The sequence below is a fragment of the Cyanistes caeruleus genome, chromosome 3, assembly GCF_971803275.1.
Source record: "Cyanistes caeruleus chromosome 3, bCyaCae1.hap1.1, whole genome shotgun sequence".
In the NCBI taxonomy this organism is placed as follows: Eukaryota; Metazoa; Chordata; class Aves; order Passeriformes; family Paridae; genus Cyanistes; species Cyanistes caeruleus.
The window spans coordinates 79,980,531-79,993,370 of record NC_141703.1 but is presented as its reverse complement, the minus strand read 5'-3'; the positions used below and the strand labels follow the sequence as shown (position 1 = coordinate 79,993,370).

The 12,840-nt window shown below is 36.7% G+C and overlaps 1 protein-coding gene across 4 annotated transcripts in view; it reads left to right on the top strand.

Moving 5' to 3' along the window:
• Positions 1 to 12,840, top strand: part of LOC147654279 (putative N-acetylated-alpha-linked acidic dipeptidase) — a 26,192-nt gene extending 13,352 nt beyond the window's left edge. For 3 of the 4 annotated variants that reach the window (XM_086882164.1, XM_023921185.2, XM_086882165.1), the window contains 11 exons: positions 684 to 769; positions 1,767 to 1,886; positions 3,221 to 3,303; positions 3,574 to 3,637; positions 4,150 to 4,217; positions 6,178 to 6,269; positions 7,069 to 7,159; positions 7,958 to 8,222; positions 9,029 to 9,110; positions 10,407 to 10,499; positions 11,450 to 12,840. In XM_086882164.1, coding sequence (XP_086738290.1) covers positions 684 to 769; positions 1,767 to 1,886; positions 3,221 to 3,303; positions 3,574 to 3,637; positions 4,150 to 4,217; positions 6,178 to 6,269; positions 7,069 to 7,159; positions 7,958 to 8,222; positions 9,029 to 9,110; positions 10,407 to 10,499; positions 11,450 to 11,639 — 1,234 coding nt within the window. In that variant the 3' untranslated portion in view covers positions 11,640 to 12,840. The remainder of the gene's footprint in view (positions 1 to 683; positions 770 to 1,766; positions 1,887 to 3,220; positions 3,304 to 3,573; positions 3,638 to 4,149; positions 4,218 to 6,177; positions 6,270 to 7,068; positions 7,160 to 7,957; positions 8,223 to 9,028; positions 9,111 to 10,406; positions 10,500 to 11,449) is intronic. The other variant, XR_015284844.1, reaches the window with a different exon arrangement.

The following is a 12,840-nucleotide window of genomic DNA, read 5'->3' as shown; positions in this document are numbered from 1 at the left end:
TAGATAGAGTGGGGGGAAGAAGGAGGAAAGGGAGGACATCTGAAGTGATGGTGTTGGCTTTCCCAAGTCACCATTACATGTGATGGGACCCTGCCCTTTTGGAGATGGTTGAACAATTTTGCTCTGCTTGTTTGTGTGGCTTTTGCTTTGTGTATAAAATTGTCTTTATCTCAACCCATGAGTTTTCTACCTTTTACCTTCCAGATTTTCTTGCTGCTAGTGGCAGAGTGAGTGGCTGTGTGGGGTTTTCTTGCTGGCTGGGGTGAAACTAAGACCTGGAGTCAGTTCTGATTTGCACCAACCTGAAGAAAATTAGATCTATTTACCTTTTTAACATTAGATGCTTTCCATTTTTCTTTCACTATTTCAAATTTACAGACTAGCTGCTAGAAAAAGATCTTTGGAGTTCTGATCCTGTTGTCTGTATAGATCTTATGGACATCAGAAATATTGCATAGGTGTCAAGGGCTAAATGCTGTTCTCATTTTTGCAAGGATGAATACAGAAAAAAACAACACTGTAATATTTTCAGATTTACTTTGGTTTAATAGGTGATAAATTTGGTCAAAATGCTTTCCTTGTCATTTATATATTGTACACTTTTGAAAGGTGTCAAGATTTTTATCATCTAATCTGGTGTTTTTATCATCTAATCTCCTTGTGTTTTCTTCCCAATACACTAGAAAGGTGAAAATGCACATTCATAGCAACAATGAAGTAAGAAGGATTTACAATGTGATTGGTACCATCAGAGGCACAGTGGAACCAGGTAAAATCATTGTCCTTCAACATAATCTGAGTGACCAGTGACCTCTGCATGTACTTCGTGGTTACAAAGGGGACATGAGGAATATAGTTTTCTCTGAAATACTGTATTGTATGATCTTTTAAATGGTGTTTGCACGGCTTTCATATGGTTCAGGGTTTGTCAGCACTTTCATTTTAAATGCTGATTTTCAAGGGGGAGTCATAAACAAGATGGAAATATTTGTCTGCAGGCAAGTAACTCTGCAATTGAAATAATATTTTTAAGTGGATATTCTCCCCTAAGAAACATGGGAATGGATTTTGTGTTCCATTGGAAGGCACTATATCCACCGTTATTGACTTTTTATCTATCTTACAATCTCGTAACCAGTGTGATTTTATACTCTAAAAAACCGCATATATAGACATCCCTAGAATGATGATAAGATCGTTTATCTTCTAACTGCACCACTTTCCTTTTGCCTAAAAACAACTGTTAACCATATTATAGTAGCATGGAAACCTAGTCTGAATTTTATCTCAATAATCATATCTCTGTCATGATTTGGACAAACCTTTTTTATGATTGATTATATATATCCAGAGAAATACTGCATTCAGCACATGAATTCACAATGTTGTGAATTTCTGTTCTGTACAGATATAATTAGTGGATCATCTTCACCATGAAACACACTATTGTGAAGTATGGAAAAATGCTTCTCTCTTTAGAGGAAGCATGTAGTATATTTAATAATAGAACTAACAACATAGAGCCTGAGGTTTTAAGTCTCATGGGATCCAGTTACCGGGTTTGAAAAATTCTTCAACACTAACTAAAAATACAGAAAAATGTCTCCAGAAATTTAAAACGTTTTCTTCCTTTCTGTCACGTATATTATAAACTATTAATCTCTGTTGCTTGATACATACATGTAAAATTAGAAATTACTTCAAGTTAATATCTCTGTGTCAGCAAAAACTATTCCTAAGTAAACCTCCAAAATTAATTTCTCTAGACAGATACGTCATCCTGGGAGGCCACCGTGACTCATGGGTGTTTGGTGGCATTGATCCTCAGAGTGGGGCAGCTGTGGTTCACGAGATTGTGAGGAGCTTTGGAAAACTGAAAAAGAAAGGTAATCTAATGAAAGAATAAAGCACATCAAAGTAGCTGCTCTCAGCAGTGCCCATTGATTTCTGTGAGATTTAAACATATGCTTGAAATTAAAAATGTGTATCTCACTGTTGTCTTGAATAAACGCACTGCTGTGCACCTTTGTTGTATGTGAAGTACTTCTGCTCAAGAGGAAGTACAGCTACAGGGACACAAAACAAAATGGGGGATGCTGAAATTATCACAACATTTAGGTACAATTGACTACTCTGTATTTGAGGCTGGTCAGATTGGATATGTTGGTGGTGTTATAATACTGACACAGTGGTGGACTGATAAAGGCTTCATCAGGGCCACAGAGAGAGCCTTCTCAGCACTTGACTGTGGCTTGGAGGCATACTCGAGAATGAGTGAAGGATGTCAGTGTAATGCTGACAATGAGCTTTGCAAACATAGTAGGAGGTAATGGTTAAAAATACCTCATGCCTACTTGCATTAGAATATAGGAACAAATGTTAACTGCACCAAGTTATTGTTGCTGTCAGAGAAAATGCTGTCTCCCTATCTGACATCCCATGGAGAGAAGCTCTGACATAAATACTATGCTAGAGAAATGTTCTTTGCCTGCCTATTACACAGAAAACCTTTTGACATTTAGTTTTATTTCTATTTCTTCCCAGTAACTGAATATCAGGGGAAGCTCTCTGGAATGCAAATGGGAAAAAAATTAAAATTTAAAAAAGAAAGGGAGTAAAAGATGAAAAGGTTCCAGTAGGTTCAAAGAAAACTTTGGGCTGAGATACAGCATCAGGGCAATAGAGGTTGTTCTGTTTGGCCTGGGTTTAGATTGAATGGAGGACTTCAAGTGAAAGATTTTTCTTTTGAACGTGATCTGTCAAAGTTACAGAGAATTCCTTAGGTTTTGAAATCTGGTATTTGAAAGACAGGTCAAAGAAGTTCTGTAATAGATATGAAAATATGCCACTTTTCTGTCAGAGTAGAGGTTGATATATAATGTATACTAAACTGAACGTAGCAAGACGATTAGAAAAGCCTTCTTTCAAGAATTTGTGCGCAGCACATTATTTTTCCTTGGTCTGAGTTATAGGTTGTAGAAAATTTTCTTGCATTTAAAGGTGAGAGACCAAGTACATTATTTTGCCCAATATTGAAATAGAAGCAAGATTGCTACAATAGAAAATCATTATTAAATAAAGTTACTAAAGTCTCATGTATATCTCTTTCCCCACAGATCATGGTAAAAGATGAGTCCCCAAAAATGCTATGTTTTCACATTAGACATGTAATGAGCAGCCTTTATTTTTGTAATACAGTTTTCATGGTCTCTCATTTCAGGATGGCGACCAAGGAGAACAGTGATATTTGCAAGCTGGGATGCAGAGGAATTTGGCTTGTTAGGATCAACAGAGTGGGCTGAGGTAAACCAAGAGTGTTCAAAAAGAAATTTGCATGGTAGCTGCTCTTTGAGAAAACTGCACTAGAAAGAAGCACTTCTTCCCTCCCCCACCCTTTTCCTTAAGCATGCATTCTCTCTCTCCCTTGAATTTCCTTTTGAACTACCAAGAATCTCTAGCTCCTTGCAGTATATCATACCCTTCTCTGAAACAGCTGTTTCTTTTGTGAATGGGAAGATAGTTCTGGGGGAAAAATGTTTATCAGCATTTTCTTCCTTTTTTTCTTTCTTGTAGGAAAATGCCAAAATATTGCAAGCACGGGGAGTGGCTTATATCAATGCAGATTCTTCTGTTGAAGGTACATGGATATGACTTGTGTTTTACAGAAATCTTGATGGTATGATGGGGAGGGATTTTGTGTTGGAGGTTCATGAGACCTTCAATGTGATAATTTTTGTTGCATTAATTCAGAAATGAATATGGCTTGGAATCATAAAGTATCCTTCAGGTATTTGTGTTGTTTCAGGGAAAAAGTCCTTTACAGTAGCTACACTATTTGGGAGGTCATAAGAAAGACAAGAATTGCTGCGCCCTGAGTTCTGTGACAACACTTAAAAGTCAGGTTCTTCTCTTATAATGTGCATAATAATCATGGGGACATAAGTAAAGCTTTTAAGACTTTCTTCAGAAACTGGGCTCTAATTCATCCTAACCAATGAAATGCACTGAGAAGATCATAGGAAGACCTCTCAGCTTGCTCCTTATAAAGAGTATAGCTGCCTAGTCCCTTTCTTATTAATAAATAACAGCATGGAGTTGCAGCTGAGGGAACTTCCTTCTTCCAGTATATAGTTTTTCATGTTTTTTCAGGAAACTACACACTGCGAGTGGATTGCACACCACTGATGTATAGTCTGGTTTACAGTCTGACTAAAAAGGTAATATCACTTGAAATTTTTAGCTGGTATGTTCTTGCTACTTGATGGGGCTCTGTCTGTAAAAATACGGTGTCAGATCTTTCTTTTCTGACCGTTTTTAGGTCAGTAGCTAAGGAACTGGAGCTCTTTCCCAGGACAGATAAGGGGATTCCAAATTTACACCATTAAATTATTAACTATTCAGGATTAGGGGATTTTTCCACTCTTCCTGTGAAAGCATCCCTTCTAAGAACAAAAGCATAAGAGCATGCTGTCAACCACAGTACAGAAACATATACCTACCTGGCTGTCCAGATCCACTAGTAGAATGCCTGTGCTAGTAAGAGGCTCTGACTCCCTTTAGGAAGGGGAAGAAATCAGGGTGGCTACCATGTTTTTGTGTGATGTGACAGGTTTGGTCAAGTTGCTCAGCTTCAGTGTAACCTGTTAGTTATTCTTTTTCTCTGACCATGATGCTCTCACGCATTTGTGTGGCACACAAAATTTAGAGGTAGGGACCTTTCTCAGGAAATTGCCACACCATCTTAGATGTAAAATGTTCCTTGCTTTGGGAGTGGATCTTAGTCTGGCATTTTATTTCTGGAGTTTTTTTCTTTTTTTTTTTAAACAGTGAACATTTAATGAGTTTTTGTGTATGTTTTAGATACCGATCAAATGTACATTTGACTACTGTATATATTCTGTGAATTTACTTTTATCTGACTTTATCTGCTTTATGTATTCAGATGTTCAATAATTTATTATCTCTTGGAAGCTGGCATTAGACTGGTGCAAAAGTAAAAGAAAAGTAGTAAATAGGTATAATAATTTTCTGGAAATTAAAAGACAGCAAATAAAATGCAGCTCTTTTAAAAGTAGGTACCCAGATAAGCAGACTTGTGTCCTGAACTCAAGAAGAGTTGATCACCTGCAGTTCCCATGGTAACCTGCTAAGTGAAGGTGTTCAGAACTGTCAGGAAATCAGGTCAGCAGAGTCTCAGTGTGGACACCGAGAGCAATCATTAAAATCTTGACCTAAATACCAGTAAAAATGTTTGTGTAACCCTTCCTCGAGCTGGGAAGCAAAGACTGAAGAATGCATGTAACCACAGCTTGTTGGTAGCTGATGTCTGAAGAGAATGCTGATGAGGAAGCATGTCCCATGTGATCCCATCCATAGTTAATCTGTGGTAAAAAGTTTTCATGCTAATAGGTCTAATGTGCTAATCTGTGGAAGATTTCCTTCATGAACAAAACTCCAAATAAATAAGTTTTAATTTGATTCCCATTGTGGAGTAATTCTTAGGTAGGTGATAGATTAATAACAGAATATATATTAATAATCTTTAATAGATTCAAAATAGTAAAACCTCAGCAGTCCAACAATATAAAGGAAAGATGAAGAAACATCCACTGTGTTTAAACTGCTCAGTTACCTGCAATTAGTCAGTGATAGGAATCAACTTTAGAATAATTGTGATTTGTATATGTCTCTAGCAGCTATGATGATATAAACACCAGGTACTGTGTCCTTTGCCCTTCTAAGGTTGCTTCTGCATCCATAAACATATTTTTGTGAACTGAAACAAGGTAGAAATAATTTTGAATTAAACTAAGACAAAATTGAAATTTTCTGCCAAAGTAAAGCAAAATGTTTTGGTTTTGTGAGGGATTTCTCTTCTGAATATTTAAATTAAATGGCTGAAAAATCTCATAAAGAAATATCAGAATTTAAATATTGACTTGAAATGTTTTTCTTTCCTTATGTTTTCTTTCATCTAAATTTACCTCTTTTTTAGCAAATAAATTATTCTTCTGGAAAATGCTATGTATTTGAAGTGTTAAAATGGAAATGCAGAAAGGTTGAGGGACTTCAGATGATGTACCTCATTACTCATTACTCGTAGGCTTTGTCTGATGACAGGTTGTTGACTTTCTGCTTGGTAACATTTAAAATTGTGTCCTTTGTCTTTTTTTCTAGATACCAAGTCCTGATGAGGGGTTTGAAGGAAAATCTCTTTATGAGAGCTGGTATAAAAAAAATCCATCAAGCGAATATAAGGAGGTTCCCAGGTCAGTGACAAAAGAAAACAAATTACATACCAAATGTTATTATAACTTGTAGAGTGTGGGTTTTAAAGAAATATTCATGAAAAACTGAGTCCTGAAGAGAAATGGTGTGATTCTCAGCTGGTATAAATTTCAGCGATGTAATGATTGCAGCTCATACACTATTGTACAGCAGGTTTTTGAAACTGCCTTTGAAGATGAACAAGAGGCTTTATTTAATTTATAGAGGTTTAGACAAAGAAGGGTAGTATGCACAAGCCAGAGGCAATTACACAAGATGTTAACTCAACAGCTTTCCTTTGCATTTTTTTCTAGTCTTCTGAAAAGCCTCTCAGTTTGGGTGGCGGGGGAGCATACCAGGCAGGATTTTATGAGTTTGTCCTTCAGATTTACTGGGAGGTTTCTACAGAATCTCAAAAACTGATTTTATTCCATGAAGCCATGCTGGTACTGCTGTGATTTCTCTGAGCTGAGAGCTTTGGGTAGTGGAAGTTCAGCAGGAGGAAGGTCATTGGTTCTTGTCAGTGATAAAAAGACAGTGAGGTACGTTCTCCTCTTGAGAACAGGATATCTCTGACCCTGAGAAGGGTGACTTTGCTCCTCTGAGAATGCAGTTGATGAGGTGCAGGTAGTGCAGGGGTCAGAGGTTCATGGTTCATGGTGTATTGGCAAACGAGAGCACACTGGGAAAAGACTATGTAGTGATTGCTGAATAAATAACTGCCATGGGATACTTGGAAGCAAACTAAAATTATTCCTTAAGTATTGTCACTCAAGGCATTTTCCTCTTTCTTGTTTGAAGAATAAATAAACTGGGTTCTGGCAATGACTTTGAAGCATTTTTTCAACGTCTTGGCATTGCTTCAGGCAGAGCGCGTTACAGTAAAAATTGGGTAAGTGTGTGTCTTTGTAGTTTGGTCTCCTTTGTAACTGCCTGAATAACATCACCTGTAAAGGAGCCATTTAGACTTCCAGCTTTTTAGGATAGTACAGTTCAGCATGTCAGTGGTGTCTAATTGCTACAACTCTATGTGCTACCTCAACACCAATATGTAATAAATAAGAATGATCAACTTGTTGTCACTTAGACAAAAGTACTTTTGCTCAGGGTAAATGGATGTGCTCAAAATTACCTGTGACTGATTAAGGCTTCTGAGTAGCTTATGGTGACTTTTGAATGATTTGTAACACTTTACAAAGCTTGGAATTCAAAATGGTTAATACTTTATTGAAAATATGGGTTGGGCTCCGGAGCATACTGTGAGAGGAGAGTAACTGAGAAATGTTCAAGGAGAAAACTATTCAATGTGGTCATTTCCTCTGAAAAGGAAGGAATGTCCAAGGACACAAACAAATGATTATTGAATCCAAGAAAGAGAAGAAGTCCAATCTCGCCTGGATTTAGCCAACTGAAAGTGATATGTCTGTGCTTAGCTACCTTCTTTGGGCTGTGTACATGGTCAGTGGAGAGAGATTTCTCCAAATGACCATTCATCTCAGCATAGGTTAATGTCTAAGAGAGACATTACTGACCAGTTCTGCTTTGACTGTCTACTCTGGCTACACAGGATTAGTGTGACCTGAACACTGAAACTTTACCATGCCTTGAATACCACAGCAAAGATTTTCAAAAATCTAAATAGACATGTCTGAATAATGGTTTTGTTTTGGCTTGGTTTCCTTTGTTTCAGAACACAGAAAAATACAGCAGCTATCCAGTTTACCACAGTGTCTATGAAACCTATGAAATTGTGGAACAGTTTTATGATCCCACGTTCAAGAATCATCTGACAGTCGCTCAGGTACGGGGAGGGCTGGTGTTTGAATTGGCCAACTCTGTTGTGCTTCCTTTTGACTGTAGAGATTATGCATCAGCTGTGAGCAACTATGCTCACATCATCTATAATTTGTCAAGGAATCACGAAGAGGAGCTGGCAACATACAATGTATCCTTTGGTATGTATAGTCTTTCATCACATTCTTACTCTGTTAATGCTAACAGTGCCTAATACTGAATGTCTTTGTCCCGACCCGTTATTTACCTTGTATGAACAGTAAATAAAACAACAGCAATATCCTCCATTAATTTGAAATGGGAATATTTTATCACTAGCATGCCTGTGTGGGGACTATGCCATTGCCAAATAGAGCTAACACTTAGAGTTGCATGTTCTTTGACCTGTGCATGATTCACCCGTATTGACAGCAATGTATCATTGTCATGTTTCCTTTAAAACAAAAAATCACACTGTTTTGCAGCTTATCGTGTTGGATAATTCTGTGCCTGAGGAACCCTTTTTTTAATTAGCAACATTATAGAACATTCAGTTTAGGATTTGGCTGCTAATGGCCAATATCAGGTACATGTGCATGCGTGTACACTCACACACACTTTCTCTGTCTTTATCAAAACTCTGTGTGGAGGGGCATAGCAGTAAAACACAGATTTCTGGGATCTATAAAATCTCAGACATACCTGAACAGTCTGGTTCCATGATCCGGTTTTTAATATTTCTGTACATTTTTAAGTAGCAGATAGTAAACAACATTCACAATGATACTAATTGCTATTGTTTCTAAGAGAGGTTTTCACATAGAATTACAAATTATTTAATGTAGGAATATGGAATTATCTTCTTTTCCTTCAGCAAGAACTTTTAACAGTTCATGATTATGGTGGAAGATAAATCTTTGATTGTAAAACTTGATTTGTTTGAATTTGTTTGAATTTGAGTTAAATACTTTCCTCCCACTCCCTCCAGATGCTCTGTTTTCAGCTGTGAAGAATTTTACAGAAGTTGCTGCTAGCTTTCATGAGAGACTGCAACAAATAGATATCAATAAGTAAGTTCAGCTCTTATTTTCTTCCAGTCAAATACTCCAGTTAGTCCTCTGAGCTCAAGAGGGCTTACTCTTCGCTTACTGACACTTAATGGAAAAAAAGAAATAAGCTATAGTTGTGGCAAGCTTTTTGATGAGCTTTCAAGAAATTCTATGCACCATCTATGCCAAAAGGCCTAGTTTGCACTTGACTTACTTCTTAATTTATTCTTTGTAGGCCATGCCCAGAATGACAAGCCAAATTTCCTTTTATGTATACATATATGTATGTTCCATTTCTTGGGAAGAATCTAATTTAGCCATATGCTTACCCTTATGGAACACTAACTGAGAATAAAAGCCATCTTTTTAATGGCAGCAACTTTCAGATAAAGGAGTTAACAGTAATCTATTATGCAAAAGATGACATTTATGACATATGACATCTATGTGACATTTTCAAAATGGCTTTATTGATGGATGGGCTAAATCTATGCTTTAATTCAACCAGACTGTTTCAGTTTCTGTTTACACCACCATAAACTTGAAAAAATTTCCTTAATAGTAATAGACTTACTCCAGGTTTACTGTGATATAAATTTTAACACTTTGTATTGGTGAATGCCTTTGAAGGTCTACAAGTCACTTTGGATGTAAACCACAAAGCCCACATATATTCTGTGTAACCTCGTCACAGCTCTTTTATTTGTTAAGCATCAATAGTATGTGCAGGGCTATTAAAAGCACACAGACACAGATGGTCTCTGCTCTAGGGAATTTAAAATCTACCATCAGTAAAACACAATTCTCGGATGGCTCAGAAGAGGATTTTAACATCACAGAGTTCCTTTTTCTGGTATGTTGTGATTTTACATAAAAACAAATGCAATATTATTGAAGTAATTTGTGGCTGGCTGAGTTTCTGGAAAAGAGGGTCCTTAGAAAACTGTTGTACAAAAGAAGAGAATGGTCTGCCTAAGCATCCCCATGGAAAGGAAATAAAGGAATAAAAGGAGAGAAAAAAACCTGAATCCCTGTCTTTTGACACTATCACTTGGCCTTTAAAAATAGCTTTAAGCTTTAAAAATAGGTTTTATTTTTTTTCCTGTTATGAATTAGTCTCTGTCACAGCACAGATCAGCATAATTCTATTATGCAGGTTAGCTGACATGTGCTGTCTTTTGTGGGCTACACTTGAAGTTCAACATCACAGATATGCTGTTCTTCTTAAATCCAGATATGTATGCTTGGATAGGAGTATGGCAGATGCACTGCAGGTAACATATTCAACATATTCCCTTTTTGTTTTTGTGTTTTTAGCCTGCTTACTGTCCGGTCACTAAATGATCAGCTCATGTTTCTAGAAAGGGCTTTCATCGACCCTCTTGGATTACCTGGCAGGCCATTCTATAGGTGAGAAAGGCTTATTTTTCACTTTCCTCTTGAAGTGTGCTATGAAAATTCCTTTAAGATTTAAAAGTCTCTAAATAGAATTATAATGATTTTATTTAACACAGCAAAAGTACATGAGAGAGGAGGAATAATACTGAAAAGGGGAAAGGACATTGGGGAAAACCTCAGTGTGATGCACTATATAGAAAGAGGAACATTCTTGTTGGAAGCCTATTCAGAAAATTTCTCTTGGTTTGATTTGGCTTCTAAACCGATGTAAAAGTTTAGCCCTGGAGTAATTTTAAATAATTTTAATTGAAGGAACTTCAGGAAGTTGTTATGTAATTGAAGCACCTAAAAGTTGATCAATTTTAAGAACGCAGCCATGCAAGTGTAGTGTGGAGGGAAGTGCTGAAACAGCAGGGAAGGAATTCAGTGGTCCTCTCATCCAGCTCAAGAAGTAAATCTTCTTTAAGAGGCAGTGAATCAAGTCTAGTTTTTGATGCCTCTACCAGTCTGCATAATTCAGAATAGCAGCCTCTCCTATAAACTAACTGAAGAAGGAGAAATCTAGACCTGCAATCCTTGTACCTCTCATAGCTCATGCTTAAAATCTGTTAAGTCTCTTGTTAAAAGTCTTTTTTATGTCAAAGCATACAGGTATCTGTTGGAGACTGTGTATATCTGTGAGAAAAAAAAAGCTGGCTTTTTAAAAATCTTTTCATTTCATCTAAGTTGAGAGAAAGGAAAATACTTTAGTTGACTTTATCTCAAGTATCTATAAAGCTGTGGAATTCATATGGCATATGTTATTCTCTTGCTTCATGGACTTAAGCTACTATTGTTGCAATAATTTATTTATTTACATCTTCAGTGTCAAGTGTTTACAGCTGGCTTATAAAACATAAAATAGTATGTTTCATTTTCCTAATGCATAATATTGTTATTTTTGTCCCTTGACTTCCCTGCAGACATGTTATCTTTGCTCCAAGCAGCCACAACAAGTATGCAGGAGAATCCTTCCCAGGAATCTATGATGCCATGTTTGATATTGAAAGCAAAGCTGATCAGCATGAAGCCTGGGAAGAAGTGAAGAGGCAGATTTCCATTGCAGCCTTCACTGTGCAGGCAGCAGCAGAAACACTGAAAGAAGTAGCATAAATATGAACAATATAGGCATCAATGAAGACTAAATGTGACAGTTTACAGAAGCCTTAAAAATGGAGCGCTTGAAAACACTAGGAGGATTATGACAAAGAACACAAATCAAAAAAAATCTTGGTCTTTGCAAATAATATACCCAAGTGGAATGCATTTAGTAATGTTAACAAGGTAATGTACTCCATTTTCAGAGCTCAGGATTTAGATATCTTCTGAATTGAGACTGATAATGTTTCAGGTTTTCTCTCAGCTTTGTATTTTAAGAATTGCTAACCACTGGATTTACTTCCAGAGTTTTGAATTTTTCTAGCTTGATTATTATAGTGATCTCCATAGTTATTCAGGAAAACAGAATTCATTTCATGTTTCTGTCAGTTACTAATTTGGTTGTTATCTTTTCGTTATTTACCCTGGGTATGCATGATTATACCTCAAGACAGGCCTCTCAGTCCTCCTTTTCCACAAAGATTGAGATGGATATGGAGATGGGAAAACTGTCTCATACCATATGCAGGATGGATAATAATTGTAACAAGTTTGGGGCAACTGGCCCATGACTCATCCATGACATTCTTTTCCTCACATGCTGAACCTTGCAGCTGATTGCAGATAAATTTAAGCAAGAAGCTTTTAGTCACTGGAATAAAAACAAGGCAATACATCTTGTCAGACATATAGTCATCCCACAAAATGTCGTTCAAGATGAAGACCCCATTGTTATTCTTTTAACCAAAATCTACCCTTGCTATGCCTTGTCCCTCTGGAGGTGTTTTAAATATGAAGACAGAAGCAAAGAATATTCATCATGTCCTAAGTTACAAAGGATACCAAATTATTACCATTTTCATAAAGTCTGTATATCTGATTATCATGTGCTGCTTACTCTTACGATGGACCATAACTGTCTTGGGACAACCAAGATCAGACAGATAAGACTCAGAAAATAAGATCCCTTCATCTGAAATTTTGCCACTGGACTATTACTAACCTCTAGTTCAGCTAGTATTTTGTGTGATTTGATGTGCCATATTAGCTGAGGCCTCTACCATGTCTTAAACTACTGTCCTGTGATCTGATGGTTTTCAGTACCACAGCATATTATTTTCTTTAGCATGAGGCTTCATTTAATCATAAATATTTCTGCACTTCACATTAAAGCCTTTTAGACATGTTACTATAATTAAATCATTATTTTGCTTAA